General features: G+C 47.0%; 1 protein-coding gene across 2 annotated transcripts in view; it reads right to left on the reverse strand.

The window, feature by feature from the left end:
• The window catches only part of SEL1L3 (SEL1L family member 3), a 169,572-nt gene extending 156,072 nt beyond the window's left edge, over window positions 1-13,500 (reverse strand). For both annotated transcript variants that reach the window (XM_063922085.1, XM_063922077.1), the window contains exons 1-4: window positions 13,271-13,500; window positions 7,028-7,583; window positions 3,734-3,863; window positions 1,637-1,758 (exon numbers count right to left, since the gene is read on the reverse strand). In XM_063922085.1, the coding sequence (XP_063778155.1) occupies window positions 1,637-1,758; window positions 3,734-3,863; window positions 7,028-7,583; window positions 13,271-13,342 (880 nt within the window). In that variant the 5' untranslated portion in view covers window positions 13,343-13,500. The remainder of the gene's footprint in view (window positions 1-1,636; window positions 1,759-3,733; window positions 3,864-7,027; window positions 7,584-13,270) is intronic.
• Between the last annotated feature and the right edge of the window lie 10,791 nt (window positions 13,501-24,291).

Genomic DNA, 24,291 nt, shown 5'->3' on the forward strand with positions numbered 1-24,291 from the left:
AAAGAGTAGCAGAACTGCTACTAAATAATTAGTAGAACTGCTACTAATAATTGCATGCGCAATTTGCAAGTAATCGCAGCATAGCGAAAATCGGCAACGAACGAACAACTCGGAATGACCCCCATTGTTAGAATTCTCATGCTTCCTCTACAGGAGCAAATAACTCCATCAGTAAAGTGTCTGCTGTTAGTGTAACAGGTCATGGGTTCTAATCCTGGGTAATACTGCTAAGAAATGTGTGATTTAAAATAAAAGACAGTATATAATTTTTTTTCAGAACGCTCCATATACACACACACACACACACACACACACACACACACACACACACACATACATACATACATACATACATACATACATACATATATATATTTATCTTAATATAGGAAATAGGGGGGCACCAATATTTATCTTGCCTCCGGGCAACTGTGACGAACTTACGCCACTGGTCCCTAACATTCCTATGATTCAAGTCCAGAGTGCGGGACCCCCCTAGGCCAGCACAACCCATACATAATTTGTCTTAAAAGGTTTTACAAATGATGTAAAGTAAATGTTACTACTGTAGTATCAGTAACAGTAAGGCCCAAATGTACTGAGCCTTAAAAAGAGATAAAGTGGAGACGGCTGTTGGGCCTAATTCAGAGTTGATCGCAGCAGCAAATTTGTTAGCAGTTGGACTAAACCATGTGCAGTGCAGGTGGGGCAGATGTAACATGTGCAGAGAGAGTTAGATTTGGGTGGGGTGTGTTCAAACTGAAATCTAAATTGCAGCGTAAAATTAAAGCAGCCATTATTTATCCTGCACAGAAACAAAATAACCCACCCAAATCTAACTCTCTCTGCACATGTTATATCTGCCCCCCCCTGCAGTGCACATGGGGGGGTCATTCCGAGATGATTTCTCGCTGACGTTTTTCGCAGCACAGCGATCAGGTCACTATTGCACATGCGTATGCACTGAAATGCGCAGGCGCGTCGTACGTGTACAAAGCGGATCATAGCTGGGCGATGGATTGTACGAAGAATCCATTCCCACAGCCGACCGCAAGGAGACTGACAGGAAGAGGGCGCTTGTGGGTGTCAACTGACCGTTATCTAGGAGTGTTTGGAAAAACGCAGGCGTGTCCAAACGTTTGCCGGGCGGGTGTTTGACGTCAATTCCGGGTCCAAAAAGACTGAAGTGATCGCAAGGGCTGAGTAAGTCCAGAGCTACTCAGAAACTGCAAAAAACTTTTTCGCCCCGCTCAGCTGCACATGCGTTCGCACACTTGCAAAGCGAAAATGCACTCCCCCATAGGCGGCGACTATATGATCGCAGCTCTGCAAAAAATAGCTAGTAAGCGATCAACTCGGAATGAGGGCCATGGTTTTGCCCAACTGCTAACAAATTTGCTGCTGCAATCAACTTTACCCCAAAGAGTGATAAAGTACCAGCCAACCAGCTTCCAAACTGTTATTTTTCAAACACAGCCTGTTACATGGCAGCTAGGAAGCCGATTGGCTAGTCATTTATCCGTCTCCACTTTATCTCTTTTTAAGGCTTAATATTGTACATTTGGGCCATAGTGACCAGTGGGTGCCACAGTTATTGTTTATAAAGTGTTATGGTGAAAAATAAATCTTTACTTACCTTCACTAGTGAGAAAAAGAAGTGGTGTTGTATACATGTTATTAGTATCTATGTGGTGGAAAATGCCACATTCTTTAGCTCTGCAATAGTCCAGCAAATACATCCAGATGGAAAGAGTAAACCTGGAATACAATAGTAACAAATCTATCAATTGACATAATAGTGAAATGGGAAAATGGTATTTATTTTACTAGGATAGTACATTTCCAGAGCAGACTGTATGGGAAACAGGATCCGCTCAGGATCCCGGCAGTCAGAATCCCGACACTATTCGGAATGCCGACACCAGCATCGGGGTCGGATCTAGCCCTTGTGGCACCCCGGGCAAAAAATAGGGGTGTGGCTTCATGAAGGGGCGTGGTCAGTTATGCCCCCAGTAGTATTGCCCCCAATAGAGTTGTTGTGCCCCCTAGTTTGTGCCCCCAGTATTATTGCCCACAGTAGAGTTGTGCCCCCTAGTTTGTGCCCCCAGTAGTATTGCCCCCAGTAGAGTTGTGCCCCCAGTAGAGTTGTGCCCCCTAGTTTGTGCCGCTTACAAAAAAACAAATTAATACTCACCATCCCCGCTCCTGATTCCCGACCGCTGCTGACCTCCGTGTCCGGCCGCTGGCGCCGCTCCTCTGATCTATGGGAGAGACGTCATGACGTCTCTCCCATAGCACCGCATAGACACTAGAGGTCAATCATGACCTCTAGTGTCTATGTGCCGCTCCCACAATGCAGTGCGGGTGCGTGATGACTTCATCGCGCACCGCACAGTCAGCACCGCACAGCACCGGGGGACACCACCAGTAGCGGATCTTGCCACGGCGGCGGCGCCCTCCGGAGGGTGGTAGCGCCCTCCGGAAGGCGGCACCCCGGACAAAAATCCTGCGTGCCCGTAGCAATATCCACTACTGACCAGCATCTCAAGTAGGGTCACCATCCCGGCGCTGGAATCTCGACAGCCGGGATGCCGAATGAGCAGCCACCGGGACGCAGGAAAGGTAAGCAGCAGGGTGGAGGTTAGGTTTAGGCTGTGGGGGGAGGGTTAGGGTTAGGTTGCGCCCCGGGGGTTTAAGGCTTAGGCTGCGGGGAGGGTGGGGTTAGGTTTAGGCACCCCCCCAGGGAGGGTTAGGCTGCAGGGGTAGGAAGCGTTAGGTTTAGGTTGCGGGCTGGGTTTAGGCACCACCGTGGAGGGTTAGGATTAGGTTGCGGGGAGGGGAGATGTTGCTGTGGATATGCTGCTATTCCCTTTGCCTGCAGAAACAATACCTCTGGGTTGGGTGAGCAGATTGCTTTATTCCTATTTGGTTTACTGCCCCCCTCTGCTAGTTTAAATAGTTCTTGATGAAGCATCCAAACTGTACAAAGCACACACAGCATTTCCAGTAATGTGCTGAATATGTGTGTGAGAGAGGGCAGATGGGAGAGATGGACAATTGATGGCAGAGGAATGTATACGGAACATTAAGGATACATGGGGAAGGTCAGAGGTGACTGATAGATGATACAGATATGTCCACTAACATCTAGCCTCCCTGTACGTTAAACAGCCCTCAGTAATGCTGAGAGTCTTTACGCGTGTCTTTTTCCACTAAAAGGCATCTTGTTCGTAAAACTAATGCTTATTAAAATGATATGCGGCATGCCTATATTCTGTGTGCGACCGCGGCTGTATCTGCATACGAAATGCTACATTACAGAGTTTTCCTGCAAGGACTGAGACGCTCACTATCAGCGTATATAGATACTGAAATACTAGTGTGTCTGTGCACGCCCCATCACAACTTGCACCAGCCCTCTGGCAGGTGCAGTTTCTCTGTCTGAGCATGGCAGCCTATGTGAGAGGACGACCTTCCGTGTTCCAGCCACTTTCAGTGACGTGTCTGCCATACTCCCTTAACATGCCCATAAGGTTGCTCGCCGTTCAGCTGCTAAGTCATCTTCTGTCACCACCCAAGAACACCCAATACATCAGTGCACACATGAAATAACAACCGATTTACAGTGTCCGACATCAGCAGTGTGTGTGACTCAGACGCAGACCCCATATGATGGTCACAGTGACTACAGGGCAACAGGAAACAAATGCACTTTGGGAGGATTGCAGCTCACCTTGGATAATATTTGACACTTTGCTGTCTTCTAATCTCCAGTTCTCGGTTCTTAAATGGTTGAAATGTCTTGATAAGACCACTGTGTTCCTTATTAGATGCAAGTGGACTAGACAGCAATGTATCCACATCTAAAGATAAATATCAAAGGTTAGCAAACAAAATCTGAGCAATACATATTTTGTGCTATGTTTTATGATGAAGAACGATGACATCCTCATGGGGTTTATAAACGTATTAAGTAAAACATGAATATACAGATGAGCACTGCATAATAATTGCCCATATGTGCCTATTGGGTTTACGTGCGCATACACAAACAAAAGCTTCCATTACATTTTTGGGAAGGACCTAAATGCAGGCGGTGTATATGGGTATGAGTGGCAGAGTAGTAGGTTACGTGTCCACGTAGCGCGCTGGCATTTGCATCACTTGTACCTTTTAATGGCATTATTCAAATAAACCAGGAACAACCACCAAAATAAACTGGGGGTGTTTCAGAGGAGGACGCAGTGGAGTAAAGGTTGTGTGACTACTGTCGGAGCCGCTACAGCGCCTGTGTGAGGGCCGCACGTCCTAGTGGGTTCTTTTAAATCCCCTACAGTAGGCAGATTGTTGCAACCAAAACACAGTTTATTCTGTCAATGGCAATGGATTCCAGATGATACAGTAGGTCGACAGTCAATAGGTCAACCCCATACGTTCGACATGTAATAGGTCGACAGATACAAAAGGTCAACATGGTCAAAAGGTCATCATGTAAAAGGTCAACAGTGCTTAAGGTCGACAGGTACAAATAGTCTACATGTCAGTGGTCGACACACGACAAGTTTTGTATTTTTTTTTCAACTTTTTCATCATTTGCCAACCACGCGGACTATGGGGGTCATTCAGATCTGATCGCTGCTGTGCGTTTTTGCACAGCGGGCAATCAGATCCGAACTACGCATGCGTCTGAGCCACAATGCGCAGGCGCATCGGACGGCTACAACGGGCATCGGCGGTCAGCGACGGGATGGTGCGAAGGATCCATTCGTGCGGGTGTTTGCAGGGTGATTGACAGGAAGAGGCCGTTTGTGGGTGACAACTGAATGTTTTCAGGGAGTGTCCGGGAAAACACAGACGGACTCCAGCGTTTTGAGGGAGGGTGTCTGACGTCAGCTCCGGCTCCGCTCAGCAGGATTCAGTCGCACTGGAAGAGTAAGTCTTGGGCTGCGCAGAGACTGAACAACTGATTTTTAGCAGCTCTGCTACACATAGGAACGCACACTTGATCAGCGAAAATACACTCCCCCTGTAGGTGGCGACAGCAGCCCAGTGATCAGATGTGAATTAGGCCCTATGCCCGAAGCATGGTGAGTGAAGCAGTACACTGATTGAGGTCACATGTGGTTTAACATAGCAAATGACACCCTTTTTTACCTGATGACCTTTTCAAGTGTCTACCTTTCACATGTCGACTTATTGACCCTGTTGACCTATTGCATGTTGACCATACGACTCTCGACCTAATTCTGGTCGACCCTATGATCCACACTCATTGGCAATAAAGAAATGTGGCTATACAATCACCAGACAGATTCTTTCCAGGTACAGCATACACAGGTTATATCCCCTTTATTACTCCCATGGTGTTGGAAGTAGTGGTGGATGGAAAACTAGCCAGATCATTATAGACGGGGTAATGATCAGACTTATCTTTCTGAGGTCCATACAATTAGCAGTGAAGGGTGTGAGTTGCAGTTGTCGTGGTGTTAGAATGCCAGCATTTTTCACTTTACGTGTGATGTATTCGCAGCTAATTGGATTAAACTCTATGGGGGAATTTGTTTTTCTAGATGGCACCCAACATACAGATGTGTTCTCTTATATCCTTGCTGCAGTCATGCTAAACAGCCCTTGAAGTCGCACCATGCCGTGGCGGAACTTGGTAGCGCCGAGCGTATTTTTTGTGTTGTTTTCCACAACAATGGTGGTCATTCCGAGTTGATCGCTCGCTAGCAGTTTTTAGCAGCCGTGCAAACGCTATGCCGCCGCCCACTGGGGAGTGTATTTTAGCTTAGCAGAAGTGCGAACGCATGTTCAGCCGAGCTCTGCAAAAACAGTTTGTGCAGTTTCTGAGTAGCTCTGAACCTACTCAGCGCTTGCGTTCACTTCAGCCTATTCGTGTCCGGATTTGACGTCATACACCCGCCTAGCGAACGCCCAGCCACGCCTGCGTTTTTTCAGGCACGCCTGCGTTTTTGCAAACCCTCCCTGAAAATGGTCAGTTGACACCCAGAAACGCCCCTTTCCTGTCAATCTTCTTGCGGCCGTCAGTGTGACTGAAAACTTCGCTAGAACCTGAGCATAACCACAAAGAGCTTTGTACCCAAACGTCGTGCGTGCGTATTGCGGCCCATACTCGTGTGCATAAATGCCATTTTTTCACCTGATCGCTGCGCTGCGTAATTCGTCAGCGAGCGATCAACTCGGAATGACCCCCAATATGTCTTAGACGCATAGTAATGTAATATGACGCACAATCAGCTAAATTCTGTGTGTAATTACAGCTCTGTCTGCATCCAAAATGTGACGTTACATGGAGCCTCCCTGCACGTTAAACAGTCCTTGTAGTCACTAGCCATGCAAATATAGTTGCAGTCACATAAAGAATATAGACATGCTGCATATCATAATCAACAGAAGCTGCTTGTGCATCCTATCAAATTACTTTGCATCTAAAGCGCATTTTCACTGGAAAAATAGTGCTACCAAGTCACACGGCACTCGTTATGTGCAACACAACTTGTAGCGCACAGAGCAAAGATGTAAGAGGACACATCTGTAGCAATTGAATTGTTGCTCCGTTCAGGCATGTTGAGCCATGGCGAGTAAGCACATTTCAGCTCGCAGCCGCCGTATTGTTAAGCTGAAATGTGCGCAATGACACTTTTCAATTTGCGCCCAGCACTTAGGTCAGGTTTAGCCATTTTACGGGGCCAAAAGCGTCCTGTCTGGGCGCGATCAACACCATTAAAAGAAAATGATTGAATAGTATCCTGCGATACTGGGTGTGGTGTGTTCAGTCTGCATTCTAAGTTGCAGTGTAAAAATAAAGTAGCCAGTATTTACCCTGCACAGAAATAAAATAACCCACCCAAATCTAACTTTTTCTGCACGTTATATCTGCCTCCCCTGCAGTGCACATGGTTTTGCCCAACTGCTAACAAAATTCCTGCTGCGATCAACTTGGAATTACCCCCAATATTAGGCAAATAAATGAACCCCTACCACAAACTCTTGCAACTCTTACCTGTTTCAAATCTACACACAGAATGTTCTTTTTCTCTTTGCATCCACATATATTTAAAAAGCCACGTTGTGCATATCCGATGGTCTTTGTATGGTCGCTGGTGCGGTGGAATAGTGTCTAACACTGCAAAGGTTTTTGCTACTGCATAAAACATGGTTTCATTGTGTCGGGATTCTGTGTCTACCTGGTCATTGTGTACAACCCAGGCTCGAACGGCTGCATAGTACATGTCTATGGAGTGCTTGAAGATGTAGTCATCCCTGTAGACCATGCTGCTCGGAAACATCAATTTGACGGAACAAGTCCATAGCTGATGAAGAGGTTTTTTGATCTTCCAGCGCTTTTTGATTACAGAAATCCCAGTCCTAAATTCCGAGGAAGCTATTACGTCCATATGTACTGTGCAAGGTCTGGTACACAGATACTTCACCGTAATGTTTGAATTGGCAACAGTTTTTGGCAAGTTCTCAAGAGCAACATAGTCCTGATTATTCAAGTATTGTTCCGGTTGTTTGGTTACAGATGTTGTCTCTTTGGTGGCGCACAGTAAAGGAACCTGTAGAGAGAGGCAGGTATTAACCTTAATGATACTTTATTTGCAGTTTGCTTCTACATATCTGTGGCTTTTTCCAAGCAGCGTACAGTGATGACTTATAAGGACATATGACCGTGTGTTTAGCAATACCAACAACATAGCCGAAAACGGAAAATATCTGTCACATAATACATACAGTATGCACTTTACATTCCACCAATACACGAGAACATGTACCTGTACAAAGTGCTGTTTTTATCTAATAGTTATATATTTCATTAACAATGCAAGTCACACAGATTATGGTAACTTGATTCTTTTCCATTGTAAACAGAAGTTTTCATTATTATTATTATTATCTTACATTTCTTATTTATATTCTTATAAAAATGAATGTAAATGTGTGGAATTGTCTGTAATAGTGTGTAAAGTGTAAAGATGTGTTTAATGGTGCATAATATGTGTAAAGATGTATGTAAAGTGTAAAGATGTGTTTAATGGTGCATACTGGGCCTAATTCAGAGTTGATCGTAGCAGCAAATTTGTTAGCAGATGGGCAAAACCATGTGCACTGCAGGGGGGGGGGGGCAGATATAACAAGTGCAGAGAGAGTTAGATTTGGGTGGGTTATTTTGTTTCTGTGCAGGGTAAATACTGCCTGCTTTATTTTTACACTGCAATTTAGATTTCAATTTGAACACACACCACCCAAATCTAACTCTCTCTGCACATGTTACATCTACCCCACCTGCAGTGCATATGGTTTTGCTCATCTGCAAACAAAGGCCCTCATTCCGAGTTGATCGCTAGCTGCCGTTGTTCGCAGCACAGCGATCAGGCTAAAAATCGGCATTTACACGCGCGAAGTACTTTCACACAAAACTATGCAGTTTTACACAAGGGCAAGCAACGCTTTTCTGTCACTCTGTTGATCGGTGAGTGATTGACAGGAAGTGGGTGTTTCTGGGTGGTAACTGGCCGTTTTTGGGGAGTGTGCTAAAAAATGCAGGCGTGACAGGTAAAAACGTAGGCGTGCCTGGGGAAACGGGGGAGTGGCTGGCCGAACGCAGGGCGTGTTTGTGACGTCAAAGCAGGAACTAAACTGACTGAAGTGATCGCAAGGTAGGAGTAGGTTTGGAGCTACTCAGAAACTGCATGAAAAGTTTTACGAGCAGTTCTGCTAACTTTTCGGTCGCACTTCTGCTAAGCTAAGATACACTCCCAGAGGGCGGCGGCCTAGCGTGTGCACTGCTGCTAAAAGCAGCTAGTGAGCGATCAACTCGGAATGAGGGCCAAAGTTGCTGCTATGATCAGGTCTGAATTAGGCCCAATGGGGGTCATTCTGACCCGATCGCACGCTGCATTTTTTCGCAGCAGTGCGATCTGGTCAGAACTGCGAATGCGCCAGCGCTGCAGTGCGCCGGCGCATGCCAGACGGCCGAAGGCTGTCGGGCTGCTACGATCGACTCTACCTGATTGACAGGTAGAGGCGGTCGCTGGGCGGGGGGGGGGGGGGGGGCGGGGCGGCGTCGGCGTTTCATGGCTGGTTGGGGGCTACTCTTGACTTAAAGTGCAAAGGCATCGCCACTGTGCGATGCCTTTGCACTTCTGCTGGGGGGGGGGCGGCACTGACATGCGGGGCGGGATGGCATGTCAGTGTGAATGATCGTAGCTGTGCTAAATTTAGCACAGCTATGATCATCTCAGAATGACCCCCAATGTGTGTAAAGGTGTGTGTAATGTTGCGTAATGTGTGTAAAGATGTATGTAATGTGTGAAGATGTGTGTAATGGTGTGTGTAAAGATGTGTGTAATGTGTAAAGATGTGTGTAATGTGTATAAAGTTGTGTGTAATGTGTGAAAACATGTGTAATAGTGTAAGAGGCTCAATCAGCTGCAGTCGGAGTCACTGCTGTTTCCTTGGAAGCAGTAGTGAAAGTGCTGTATGGCTCTATTACAAGCAGACACCTCATGCTGCAATAGTGAACCAACCTGCGTCGGTTCCCTCTACCATCATCACGTGGTTTATGGCACCTAAGGTGCCGCACATGATGCCCGTCGCAAAGGCCAGTAAATCCCTGATCTCTTCCTTCCCTCTAAATGGCGGCAACACACAGGGCTGCCATCAGTGGGGTACTGACGTTACTGGCGTCCCGGGCCCAGACAGACAGGGGGGGCTGACAGCAGATTGTGGACCGTCAGCCTGTCACGAACACAGAGACAGCACTGCAGTATTTAAAATTTACCGCTGTCCGTGAGCCAATCGTAACTCGGACCGGCAGCCAATCGGGAGCACCTGCTTCTGATTGGCTGCCAGGCCACGAGTTGTGATTGGCTCGTGGAGAGCAGGAAATTCAAAATGCTGCAGCACTGTCTTCATGCTTTACAGGCAGCCCAAGCGACACACCTCCTTTTTCACAAACGGAGGAGGTTTAGATTCAATGTGAATGGGCACAGCATCTATTCACCAGCTGCTCTGCTGTCCAGAGCAGTGGTGAGAGATTGTTCCCCCCAATCCCGCTCAGGTGGGAATGGAGACACTGTCCTGCCAAAAGTGGGACGATGCTCTTGTATTATCAGGGCCGCTGAGATTTGGGGAGATTTGGGGATGGGACTATCATAAACCCATAATTAAAATCTAATAATTATGAGTTTAAACATGAATTATTAGTTAGACACAGTAAAATTAAGAAACCATATATTCAAAATAGCTAAATATTTATCAGCCCCTGAGGCAGGGCTGCATAGCCTGTTTTACTATTACACAAATAAATTGTCATAAATCGCAATACTGGCATTGATACTATCAAACCCACGTCATCGCTATTGTTCTACAAGTACCTATACAAACAAGGACAAGAGCAAACATTGTGCTGTGACTGAATAACCTCTGGACAACTTCAGAATGAAAATTAATTTTAATATTTCCTGCTTTATGCATCTATGGCAGTCACATTGTGTAACACGCCCACGTGAATGACCAATGAAAAAGAGGATATATAAGGACATGAGTTCCCAACCACGGCCTTCAAGACACACCAACACTCCAGGTTTAAAGAATAGCCATACTTGAGTACAGATGACTTAATTAGTACCTCAGGTTTTATGCTATCTGTGCTCAAGCATGAATATCACTAAGGGCTAAAACACACGAGCCGGCTTTTTCCCGTGTCGGCATTGTAATGAACAGTGTGAGGAGTAGTGTCCTTACACACTGCACGGTCCCGGCCCGGCTGCCGGAACTATCCACTGGAAGGTCCGGCTGCCGGGCCATCTTTGCAGTCAGTGAACCGTGTGTGTGAAGGGGAGCTTTCACACACGTTTTTTTTCCAAGCCGTGTCTAATGCTGCGCATGCGCACAGCATCACGCACGGCTCAAAGCCGTCCTGTGTGAGAGACTCTGCCGGTTTCTCCCGGATGGCAAAAAGCCGGACAAAGTTTGTCCGGCTTTTTGCCATCTGGGAGAATCCGGCACGTGTGTTACAGCCCTAAGGGCCTAATTCAGATCTGATCGCAGCAGCAAATTTGTTAGCTAATAGGCAAAACCATGTGCACTGTAGGGGGGGCTGATATAACGTGCAGAGAGAGTTAGATTTGGGTGGGTTATATTGTTTCTGTGCAGGGTAAATACTGGTTACTTTATTTTTACACTGCAATTTAGATTTTAGTTTGAACACACCACACCCAAATCTAACTCTCTCTGCACATGTTACATCTGCACCCCCCCTGCAGTGCACATAGGGGGTAATTCAGACCTGGTCGCACGCAGATTCTTTTTTGCACTGCTGCGACCAGGTAATCGCTGCCCACAGGGGGAGGGGGTAAGGGCTTTGCAGGGGTGGGATAGGCTGTGCAGTGAGCTGCACAAACAAAAGTTTGTGCAGTTTCTGCACAGCCCAGGACTTACTCACCCACTGCGATGATCCAGGAAGCAGCTGACGTCAGGGACCCTCCTCTGCAACGGCCGGACACGCCTGCATTTCTTCCGACACTCCCAGAAAAACGATCAGTTGGTGCCCAGGAACGCCTTCTGCCTGTCAATCTTCTTGCGATCGCCCTTGCGATCGCTTTCTTCGTAGAAGCCGGCGCTATCCGAAACCCCGTCACTGGGCAATGGCGTGCGTGCGCTTTGCGTCCTGCACGCATGTGCATTTCAGACCCGTTCACACGGCAGCGAGAACTGCAGCGTGCAACTGGGTCTGAATGATCCCCATGGTTATGCCTATTAGCTAACAAATTTGCTGCTGCAATCAGATCTGAATTAGGCCCTAAATCCTGGACGGTTAGAGTGCCTTGAGCACCGTGGCTAGGAACCCCTGTATTAGAAGATACCACAAATGAAACAAAATGAGACTATCAGTGGACATTAGTAGACTCTAGATAAAATCTGTGGGTCCATTTGCAACTAATTTGGGGGTGCTGTGTCATTTTTCAGTTTTGCCTGTACCTTGCAATCCCACCAAATCATCCAGTAGGCTGGAGTTATGTGGCCAAGCCCACTCACTTGAAATGACTAATGACATCACTAAGAAACAAGAGCCTTGTGCTTCAGTGAAGTCACAGCCTTCTAGTAAAGTAATTGGCTGCAGCGACAGCCATTTTGTGCTGTTGATGGGTCCACTTTAATCATCAAAAATCTGTTTAGTAACTAAAATCCACAGGGTTATTCAAGATAGATATCCTGGGTGCAACAACTGTCGGAGTCACACAAGTATAGGATTTGTGACTAAATTGGTAAATAGAGTGTATCCGATATCTCATCCAGATTGCAGTAAACTCTGCCTTTAACATAGCCCATTCTGAGGGCTAATTACAGAGCTGTAATAACAGGGATTACAATGCCCAGTGCTTAAAGTATTAGCCACATCGCTCTGGGGAACTAGAGCATGTCCCATAACATCTAAGGATTGAGGTATAAGCTACTGCATTTACTAGAGGTGTGCAAGCATTCATCAACCACATGAACCAAGTGCTGGAATTCTAATATATATATATATATATATATATATATATATATATATATACACACACACACACACATATACACACTACAGGCATTCAGAGAATGGGATAACCGCCTTCAGCTTCAGCGAGCTCCCCTCATACACCGTAAAGAGGAGAAAAAATCTAAACAAAAAAAACAAACTGGAATAAATAAGGTGTGGAGAGGTTTCAGCACTTGCACACTCCAGGGTTATACACCTGTGGCTCTCCAGCTGTTGTGAGATTACAATTCTCAGCATGCCCTGATGGTGCTTTTTCCTTAGCAGGGCATGCTGGGACTTGTAGTTCCGCAGCATCTGGAGTGCCGCAGGTTATCTGGCCCCACCTTAGTGACTGTAATGTATGCATACATTACCAGGCATACATAAGAGTAAAGAAATGAGAGTGGGTATATTTGCAGTTGTGTATAAGGAAGTGTCACTGTAATCTCAGAGAACGATATGAAATAAGTGAGAGAACAATGTACCTGGTCATAGTGCAGGGGGTTGGTCACTACAGCAGGTACATGGAGGAAAGGTGCGGACAGCAGGTGAGTGATACTGTAGAGAGTACAGCAATGCACAGTAGACAGTATAATCCTAGCAGTTGCCGAATGGCCACAATAAATCCCTAAGCAGTCAACATGATTGCCAGGTAATGCAGGAGGAAGGGACATCATATACCAGGATGATGGGTATACAGAAAAGTCTGAACATTATTCTCACCATGCACAGCAGGAAGAGTGGGGCTGTATGATGTTGCTTGGGGTCCCAGAGGATGTGTATCCAGCCCAGCATATTTGTCACCTGCGATCACAGTTCTTCCTCTCGTTGTGCTGCAGGCGGGGCTGTGCTGCCAGGTGGAAGCAGCTGCAGGGTGAGACCTGTGTACTAGGGGCAGGTGCTGGCCTGATCCTGCCCCCTCCCTCTGACACTCCTGCACTGCACAGCTGCTGTACTGTTGTGGTGCACTGACACATCCACTAGCACAGAGTACAGTGCACGAGACAGATGGTGTTATATGTGCAAACCACAGGACAACTACTATACTTACTGTATTACCTAAGAACAACTGGAATGTGCACAGGTATACATAGTACTGCTGGATGGGTGTCACAAACAGCTCACACATGTGCACTGCTCTCTGCAAACATAATATTAATAATAGCAAAAATAGCCTAATGGAGGAGGGAAAAAAATGAAATGTGATTCTGGGGATACACCTTTCCATGTGTCAGTCTGAAAGCTGGGTACACGCCTAAACGATGCAGCGACTCTGCAGCACGATGTAAGGATATATCACATCACCGTACACACTACACAATCCGCTGTACAATGATGCAATATATCGTTAAATGCTTAATGTAACAACACTGAGTCGTTCCTGACATCATCCCATCTGATGTGCAGCAAATCAAGAGGGGGGGCGATGCGATCACCCAATTCATCAAATGATGAATTGGGTGGATTTGGAGGTATATATACAGTGGTCATAGCGATCAATATATCGTACAGTGGGGGTCATTCAGCAGCATTGTACGCATAGCAATCGATGTTTTCGCACTGCGCATGCGTCTGAGACACAGGCTGAACTTGGATCGACTGATTCGTGGGTGCGGTCGCCAGATTTTATTTGCAATGTAAGTGACAGGAAGTCAGCGCTTGGGGGTGGTAATGGGGAGTGGTCAGGCGAATGCAGACATGTCATTGCCATTCGGATGGCGTTTTCTGGGCATGCACACATTAGCAGCTGTAGTCACTACTGGAGAGGCCCGTGCGAGCCGGGAAAGCAGCTCAGCTTGCATGTCATCAGAGGTACACAGGCTCTCCATGGCGACCTGATGTATGACTATGTAAGCAATGTTTATACAATCATTCTGCGCCATATGCAAAAGAAGCAATCGCAGTGGGCGTTCTTTTGCATTGGTTAACTTCTATCCATATTAGCATATAATCACGCTTGCATACGGCAAGTCATTGCAACAGGAGCAGGGAGAAAAAGCTGAATGACCCCCATGTGCCCACCTTGAGACTGTGCGTAAATGTTTTAGAGACAGATGACAAGTATAATTGAGGTATACTTTAATACCCATCTTGGTTACTAAATACCCCATTTATCTAGAGGTATAAGGGGCTTCATATAAAGGAAATACAATGTAACATAAAGGCCAAAATAAATGACACACTGCGAATCGGACACCACCAGCCATGAACGAGAGATGTGAATGCGCTTTGGAATAGATTCTACCGATGGGACTGTAAGAGAGGGATTCAATGTTCTGCTGCCTGGGCGCAATAGCAGCGGGCACCGACATTTCTGCTCGCAGTATACAACAGAAACGTGCGGTGTTCCATTTGGGCGGCCAAAGGGAACTTTTCACGCAGCGGGACGCATTTTGGTCGGTTTAACCGTTTTGCGCTGTGTACTGCATAAGGCTCACTTTAGATATTGCTATGTTAGTGCGCATAAGTGATAAATTCAGGTCTGCACACTGCCGGAGGGATCCAAGTGGATCAGTCTTTGTATCCCAGTCCTCCTTCTCATAGGAAGGAGCGAGGTTCCAGGAACGCCATCTGAAGGTGGAGTAGGTTACCGCAGGCAAATGCTGTCAACTTTTCATTTTTGGAGTTTGCCGAGTACTGTGCCTAATTCATGTTTGTACGCAATGGCCAATGTTCATGCAACAGAGCGCTTATCAGCAGACTGCACATGTGCTACGATCGCAATGCTCAAGCGTCAAAGAGCCGCTGTTAATTCACTCGCTATGAGGATTTCATGGCGAAGTGATTGACAGGAAGTGACCGTTTGGAGGTGTTAACAGGGAGTGGTTGGTAAAACACAGGCCTGTCATGGCTGTTTTCGAAGCATGTATCTGCCGTCAGATTCAAGTTCGTATGTGCAAAAACATGGCCTCTGCATTTTTACTTCTGTGGCCAGTCTGCGTAGCCATAGGCCTACCCTTAACCTCGATGTTCCTCATTTTTGTGTATAAGCTGCAAATGTGAACGCAATTGTGAATGGGTTTGGGATGGCTCCAGTGGGTGTCTTTTTTCATGTCTGGGTGGCAGCTTCACTTGCTAACATTAGCAGTTCAATAGCCTAGAACAGAGGTTCCCAAACTGTGTGCCGTGGCTCACTGGGGTGCCTCGGGACACTTGCAGGGGTGCCCTGGGTTGGTGGTCCAGGACCAATTCAAATTATTCATGGTCAATATAATAGGCAAAACCAGTGCTGGTGGCTGCCAGTCATAAAATATGTGGCCAAACAGAAGCAAATCTTGTCCCTCACCACACAACTGACCCCAAGGATGACATATAAACGCGATCTATTTAATGTAATTTCTCTGACGTCCTAGTGGATGCTGGGAACTCCGTAAGGACCATGGGGAATAGCGGCTCCGCAGGAGACTGGGCACAAAAGTAAAGCTTTAGGACTACCTGGTGTGCACTGGCTCCTCCCCCCATGACCCTCCTCCAGTTAGATTTTTGTGCCCGGCCGAGAAGGGTGCACACTAGGGGCTCTCCTGAGCTTCTTAGTGAAAGTTTAGTTTTAGGTTTTTTATTTTCAGTGAGACCTGCTGGCAACAGGCTCACTGCATCGAGGGACTAAGGGGAGAAGAAGCGAACCTGCCTGCTTGCAGCCAGCTTGGGCTTCTTAGGCTACTGGACACCATTAGCTCCAGAGGGACCGAACACAGGCCCAGCCTCGGAGCTCGGTCCCAGAGCCGCGCCGCCGGCCCCCTTACAGAGCCAGAAGCAAGAAGAGGTCCGGAAAAATCGGCGGCAGAAGACATCAGTCTTCAACAAGGTAGCGCACAGCACTGCAGCTGTGCGCCATTGTTACTCAGGCACACTTCACACTTCGGTCACTGAGGGTGCAGGGCGCTAGGGGGGGCGCCCTGAGCAGCAATGTAAACACCTTGGCTGGCATAAATACACCACATATAACCCCCAGGGCTATATGGATGTATTTTAACCCCTGCCAGAACTCACCAAAAAGCGGGAGAAAAGGCCGCCGAGAAGGGGGCGGAGCCTATCTCCTCAGCACACGGGCGCCATTTTCCATCACAGCTCCGCTGGAAGGACGTCTCCCTGACTCTCCCCTGCAGTCCTGCACTACAGAAAAGGGTAAAAAAGAGAGGGGGGCACTAATTTGGCGCAGTTTTAATTAGAGATGAGCGGGTTCGGTTCCTCGGAATCCGAACCCGCCCGAACTTCATGTTTTTTTTTACGGGTCCGAGCGACTCGGATCTTCCCGCCTTGCTCGGTTAACCCGAGCGCGCCCGAACGTCATCATGACGCTGTCGGATTCTCGCGAGGCTCGGATTCTATCGCGAGACTCGGATTCTATATAAGGAGCCGCGCGTCGCCGCCATTTTCACTCGTGCATTGAGATTGATAGGGAGAGGACGTGTCTGGCGTCCTCTCCATTAGAATAGAGATAGATTAGATAGAGAGAGAGAGATTGTGCAGAGTCGCAGACAGAGTTAGTTTACCACAGTCAGTGACCAGTGCAGTTGCTAGTTAACTTTTATTTAATATAATATATCCGTTCACTTCTCTCTGCTATATCCGTTCTCTGCCTGAAAAAAAAAACGATACACAGCACAGTCAGTCACACAGTGTGACTCAGTCTGTGTGCACTCAGCTCAGCCCAGTGTGCTGCACAGTCATCAATGTATAAATTAAAAGCTTATAATTAATTGTGGGGGAGACTGGGGAGCACTGCAGGTTGTTAGCAGGAGCCAGGAGTACAATTATATTAATTAACAGTGCACACTTTTGCTGCAGGAGTGGTGACCAGTGCCTGACCACCAGTATAGTATTGTTGTATACTACTAATATCTCTTTAAATATCAACCAGTCTATATTAGCAGCAGACACAGTACAGTGCGGTAGTTCACGGCTGTGGCTACCTCTGTGTCGGCACACGGCAGGCAGTCCGTCCGACCAGAATTGTATTATTTATTATTATATACCTACCACCTAACCGTGGTTTTTTTTTCATTCTTTATACCGTCATAGTGTCATCCTAATTGTTACGAGTATACTACTATCTCTTTATCAACCAGTGTACAGTGCGGTAGTTCACGGCTGTGGCTACCTCTGTGTCGGCACACGGCAGGCAGTCCGTCCGACCAGAATTGTATTATTTATTATTATATACCTACCACCTAACCGTGGTTTTTTTTTCATTCTTTATACCGTCATAGTGTCATCCTAATTGTTACGAGTATACTACTATCTCTTTATCAACCAGTGTACAGTGCGGTAGTTCACGGCTGTGGCTACCTCTGTGTCGGCACACGGCAGGCAGTCCGTCCGACCAGAATTGTATTATTTATTATTATATACCTACCACCTAACCGTGGTTTTTTTTTTCATTCTTTATACCGTCATAGTGTCATCCTAATTGTTACGAGTATACTACTATCTCTTTATCAACCAGTGTACAGTGCGGTAGTTCACGGCTGTGGCTACCTCTGTGTCGGCACACGGCAGGCAGTCCGTCCGACCAGAATTGTATTATTTATTATTATATACCTACCACCTAACCGTGGTTTTTTTTTTCATTCTTTATACCGTCATAGTGTCATCCTAATTGTTACGAGTATACTACTATCTCTTTATCAACCAGTGTACAGTGCGGTAGTTCACGGCTGTGGCTACCTCTGTGTCGGCACACGGCAGGCAGTCCGTCCGACCAGAATTGTATTATTTATTATTATATACCTACCACCTAACCGTGGTTTTTTTTTTCATTCTTTATACCGTCATAGTGTCATCCTAATTGTTACGAGTATACTACTATCTCTTTATCAACCAGTGTACAGTGCGGTAGTTCACGGCTGTGGCTACCTCTGTGTCGGCACACGGCAGGCAGTCCGTCCGACCAGAATTGTATTATTTATTATTATATACCTACCACCTAACCGTGGTTTTTTTTTCATTCTTTATACCGTCATAGTGTCATCCTAATTGTTACGAGTATACTACTATCTCTTTATCAACCAGTGTACAGTGCGGTAGTTCACGGCTGTGGCTACCTCTGTGTCGGCACACGGCAGGCAGTCCGTCCGACCAGAATTGTATTATTTATTATTATATACCTACCACCTAACCGTGGTTTTTTTTTTCATTCTTTATACCGTCATAGTGTCATCCTAATTGTTACGAGTATACTACTATCTCTTTATCAACCAGTGTACAGTGCGGTAGTTCACGGCTGTGGCTACCTCTGTGTCGGCACACGGCAGGCAGTCCGTCCGACCAGAATTGTATTATTTATTATTATATACCTACCACCTAACCGTGGTTTTTTTTTTCATTCTTTATACCGTCATAGTGTCATCCTAATTGTTACGAGTATACTACTATCTCTTTATCAACCAGTGTACAGTGCGGTAGTTCACGGCTGTGGCTACCTCTGTGTCGGCACACGGCAGGCAGTCCGTCCGACCAGAATTGTATTATTTATTATTATATACCTACCACCTAACCGTGGTTTTTTTTTCATTCTTTATACCGTCATAGTGTCATCCTAATTGTTACGAGTATACTACTATCTCTTTATCAACCAGTGTACAGTGCGGTAGTTCACGGCTGTGGCTACCTCTGTGTCGGCAGTCGGCAGGCAGTCCGTCCATCCATAATTGTATTATTATTATAATATATACCACCTAACCGTGGTTTTTTTATACCACCTAACCGTGGCAGTCCGTCCATAATTGTATACTAGTATCCAATCCATCCATCTCCATTGTTTACCTGAGGTGCCTTTTAGTTCTGCCTATAAAATATGGAGAACAAAAAAGTTGAGGTTCCAAAATTAGGGAAAGATCAAGATCCACTTCCACCTCGTGCTGAAGCTGCTGCCACTAGTCATGGCCGAGACGATGAAATGCCAGCAACGTCGTCTGCCAAGGCCGATGCCCAATGTCATAGTACAGAGCATGTCAAATCCAAAACACCAAATATCAGAAAAAAAAGGACTCCAAAACCTAAAATAAAATTGTCGGAGGAGAAGCGTAAACTTGCCAATATGCCATTTACCACACGGAGTGGCAAGGAACGGCTGAGGCCCTGGCCTATGTTCATGGCTAGTGGTTCAGCTTCACATGAGGATGGAAGCACTCAGCCTCTCGCTAGAAAACTGAAAAGACTCAAGCTGGCAAAAGCACCGCAAAGAACTGTGCGTTCTTTGAAATCCCAAATCCACAAGGAGAGTCCAATTGTGTCGTTTGCGATGCCTGACCTTCCCAACACTGGACGTGAAGAGCATGCGCCTTCCACTATTTGCATGCCCCCTGCAAGTGCTGGAAGGAGCACCCGCAGTCCAGTTCCTGATAGTCAGATTGAAGATGTCAGTGTTGAAGTACACCAGGATGAGGAGGATATGGGTGTTGCTGGCGCTGGGGAGGAAATTGACCAGGAGGATTCTGATGGTGAGGTGGTTTGTTTAAGTCAGGCACCCGGGGAGACACCTGTTGTCCGTGGGAGGAATATGGCCGTTGACATGCCAGGTGAAAATACCAAAAAAATCAGCTCTTCGGTGTGGAGGTATTTCACCACAAATGCGGACAACAGGTGTCAAGCCGTGTGTTCCCTTTGTCAAGCTGTAATAAGTAGGGGTAAGGACGTTAACCACCTCGGAACATCCTCCCTTATACGTCACCTGCAGCGCATTCATAATAAGTCAGTGACAAGTTCAAAAACTTTGGGTGACAGCGGAAGCAGTCCACTGACCAGTAAATCCCTTCCTCTTGTAACCAAGCTCACGCAAACCACCCCACCAACTCCCTCAGTGTCAATTTCCTCCTTCCCCAGGAATGCCAATAGTCCTGCAGGCCATGTCACTGGCAAGTCTGACGAGTCCTCTCCTGCCTGGGATTCCTCCGATGCATCCTTGCGTGTAACGCCTACTGCTGCTGGCGCTGCTGTTGTTGCCGCTGGGAGTCGATGGTCATCCCAGAGGGGAAGTCGTAAGCCCACTTGTACTACTTCCAGTAAGCAATTGACTGTTCAACAGTCCTTTGCGAGGAAGATGAAATATCACAGCAGTCATCCTACTGCAAAGCGGATAACTGAGGCCTTGGCATCCTGGGTGGTGAGAAACGTGGTTCCGGTATCCATCATTACTGCAGAGCCAACTAGAGACTTGTTGGAGGTACTGTGTCCCCGGTACCAAATACCATCTAGGTTCCATTTCTCTAGGCAGGCGATACCGAAAATGTACACAGACCTCAGAAAAAGAGTCACCAGTGTCCTAAAAAATGCAGCTGTACCCAATGTCCACTTAACCACGGACATGTGGACAAGTGGAGCAGGGCAGGGTCAGGACTATATGACTGTGACAGCCCACTGGGTAGATGTATGGACTCCCGCCGCAAGAACAGCAGCGGCGGCACCAGTAGCAGCATCTCGCAAACGCCAACTCTTTCCTAGGCAGGCTACGCTTTGTATCACCGCTTTCCAGAATACGCACACAGCTGAAAACCTCTTACGGCAACTGAGGAAGATCATCGCGGAATGGCTTACCCCAATTGGACTCTCCTGTGGATTTGTGGCATCGGACAACGCCAGCAATATTGTGTGTGCATTAAATCTGGGCCAATTCCAGCACGTCCCATGTTTTGCACATACCTTGAATTTGGTGGTGCAGAATTTTTTAAAAAACGACAGGGCCGTGCAAGAGATGCTGTCGGTGGCCAGAAGAATTGCGGGACACTTTCGGCGTACAGGCACCACGTACAGAAAACTGGAGCACCACCAAAAACTACTGAACCTGCCCTGCCATCATCTGAAGCAAGAAGTGGTAACGAGGTGGAATTCAACCCTCTATATGCTTCAGAGGTTGGAGGAGCAGCAAAAGGCCATTCAAGCCTATACAATTGAGCACGATATAGTAGGTGGAATGCACCTGTCTCAAGTGCAGTGGAGAATGATTTCAACGTTGTGCAAGGTTCTGATGCCCTTTGAACTTGCCACACGTGAAGTCAGTTCAGACACTGCCAGCCTGAGTCAGGTCATTCCCCTCATCAGGCTTTTGCAGAAGAAGCTGGAGGCATTGAAGGAGGAGCTAACACGGAGCGATTCCGCTAGGCATGTGGGACTTGTGGATGCAGCCCTTAATTCGCTTAACAAGGATTCACGGGTGGTCAATCTGTTGAAATCAGAGCACTACATTTTGGCCACCGTGCTCGATCCTAGATTTAAAGCCTACCTTGGATCTCTCTTTCCGGCAGACACAGGTCTGCTGGGGTTGAAAGACCTGCTGGTGACAAAATTGTCAAGTCAAGCGGAACGCGACCTGTCAACATCTCCTCCTTCACATTCTCCCGCAACTGGGGGTGCGAGGAAAAGGCTCAGAATTCCGAGCCCACCCGCTGGCGGTGATGCAGGGCAGTCTGGAGCGACTGCTGATGCTGACATCTGGTCCGGACTGAAGGACCTGACAACGATTACGGACATGTCGTCTACTGTCACTGCATATGATTCTCTCAACATTGATAGAATGGTGGAGGATTATATGAGTGACCGCATCCAAGTAGGCACGTCACACAGTCCGTACTTATACTGGCAGGAAAAAGAGGCAATTTGGAGGCCCTTGCACAAACTGGCTTTATTCTACCTAAGTTGCCCTCCCACAAGTGTGTACTCCGAAAGAGTGTTTAGTGCCGCCGCTCACCTTGTCAGCAATCGGCGTACGAGGTTACATCCAGAAAATGTGGAGAAGATGATGTTCATTAAAATGAATTATAATCAATTCCTCCGCGGAGACATTGACCAGCAGCAATTGCCTCCACAAAGTACACAGGGAGCTGAGATGGTGGATTCCAGTGGGGACGAATTGATAATCTGTGAGGAGGGGGATGTACACGGTGATATATCGGAGGGTGAAGATGAGGTGGACATCTTGCCTCTGTAGAGCCAGTTTGTGCAAGGAGAGATTAATTGCTTCTTTTTTGGGGGGGGTCCAAACCAACCCGTCATATCAGTCACAGTCGTGTGGCAGACCCTGTCACTGAAATGATGGGTTGGTTAAAGTGTGCATGTCCTGTTTTGTTTATACAACATAAGGGTGGGTGGGAGGGCCCAAGGATAATTCCATCTTGCACCTCTTTTTTCTTTTCTTTTTCTTTGCATCATGTGCTGATTGGGGTGGGTTTTTTGGAAGGGACACCCTGCGTGACACTGCAGTGCCACTCCTAGATGGGCCCGGTGTTTGTGTCGGCCACTAGGGTCGCTAATCTTACTCACACAGCTACCTCATTGCGCCTCTTTTTTTCTTTGCGTCATGTGCTGTTTGGGGAGGGTTTTTTGGAAGGGACATCCTGCGTGACACTGCAGTGCCACTCCTAGATGTGCCCGGTGTTTGTGTCGGCCACTAGGGTCGCTAATCTTACTCACACAGTCAGCTACCTCATTGCGCCTCTTTTTTTCTTTGCGTCATGTGCTGTTTGGGGAGGGTTTTTTGGAAGGGCCATCCTGCGTGACACTGCAGTGCCACTCCTAGATGGGCCCGGTGTTTGTGTCGGCCACTAGGGTCGCTAATCTTACTCACACAGCTACCTCATTGCGCCTCTTTTTTTCTTTGCGTCATGTGCTGTTTGGGGAGGGTTTTTTGGAAGGGACATCCTGCGTGACACTGCAGTGCCACTCCTAGATGGGCCCGGTGTTTGTGTCGGCCACTAGGGTCGCTTATCTTACTCACACAGCGACCTCGGTGCAAATTTTAGGACTAAAAATAATATTGTGAGGTGTGAGGTATTCAGAATAGACTGAAAATGAGTGTAAATTATGGTTTTTGAGGTTAATAATACTTTGGGATCAAAATGACCCCCAAATTCTATGATTTAAGCTGTTTTTTAGTGTTTTTTGAAAAAAACACCCGAATCCAAAACACACCCGAATCCGACAAAAAAAATTCGGTGAGGTTTTGCCAAAACGCGTTCGAACCCAAAACACGGCCGCGGAACCGAACCCAAAACCAAAACACAAAACCCGAAAAATTTCAGGCGCTCATCTCTAGTTTTAATACTAACAGCAGCTATAAAGGGAAAAGCACATTTTATAGTGGTATTCCTGTCTATATATAGCGCTCTGGTGTGTGCTGGCATACTCTCCCTCTGTCTCCCCAAAGGGCTAGTGGGGTCCTGTCCTCTATCAGAGCATTCCCTGTGTGTGTGCGGTGTGTCGGTACGATTGTGTCGACATGTTTGAGGAGGAAAATGAGATGGAGGCGGAGCAATTGCCTATTATAGAGTTGTCACCCCCTAGGGAGTCGACACCTGAGTGGATGAGCTTATGGAAGGAATTGCGTGACAGTGTCAGCTCTTTACGACAGACAGTTGACGACATGAGACAGCCGGCTACTCAGCTTGTGCCTGTCCAGGGGTCTCAAACGCCATCAGGGGCTTTAAAACGCCCGTTACCTCAAATGGCAGACACAGACACGGATACTGACTCCAGTGTCGATGATGAGGAGACAAACGTGACTTCCACTAGGGCCACACGTTACATGATTGAAGCAATGAAAAATGTATTGCATATCTCTGATAATACAAGTACCACTAAAAAGGGTATTATGTTTGGTGAGAAAAAACTGCCTGTAGTTTTTCCTGTATCCGAGGAATTAAATGAAGTGTGTGATGAGGCGTGGGTTTCCCCCGATAAAAAACTGATAGTTCCTAAAAGGTTATTGGCATCGTACCCTTTCCCGCCAGAGGATAGGGCACGTTGGGAAA

The sequence above is a fragment of the Pseudophryne corroboree genome, chromosome 1 (genome assembly GCF_028390025.1).
Source record: "Pseudophryne corroboree isolate aPseCor3 chromosome 1, aPseCor3.hap2, whole genome shotgun sequence".
Lineage (NCBI taxonomy): Eukaryota > Metazoa > Chordata > Amphibia > Anura > Myobatrachidae > Pseudophryne > Pseudophryne corroboree.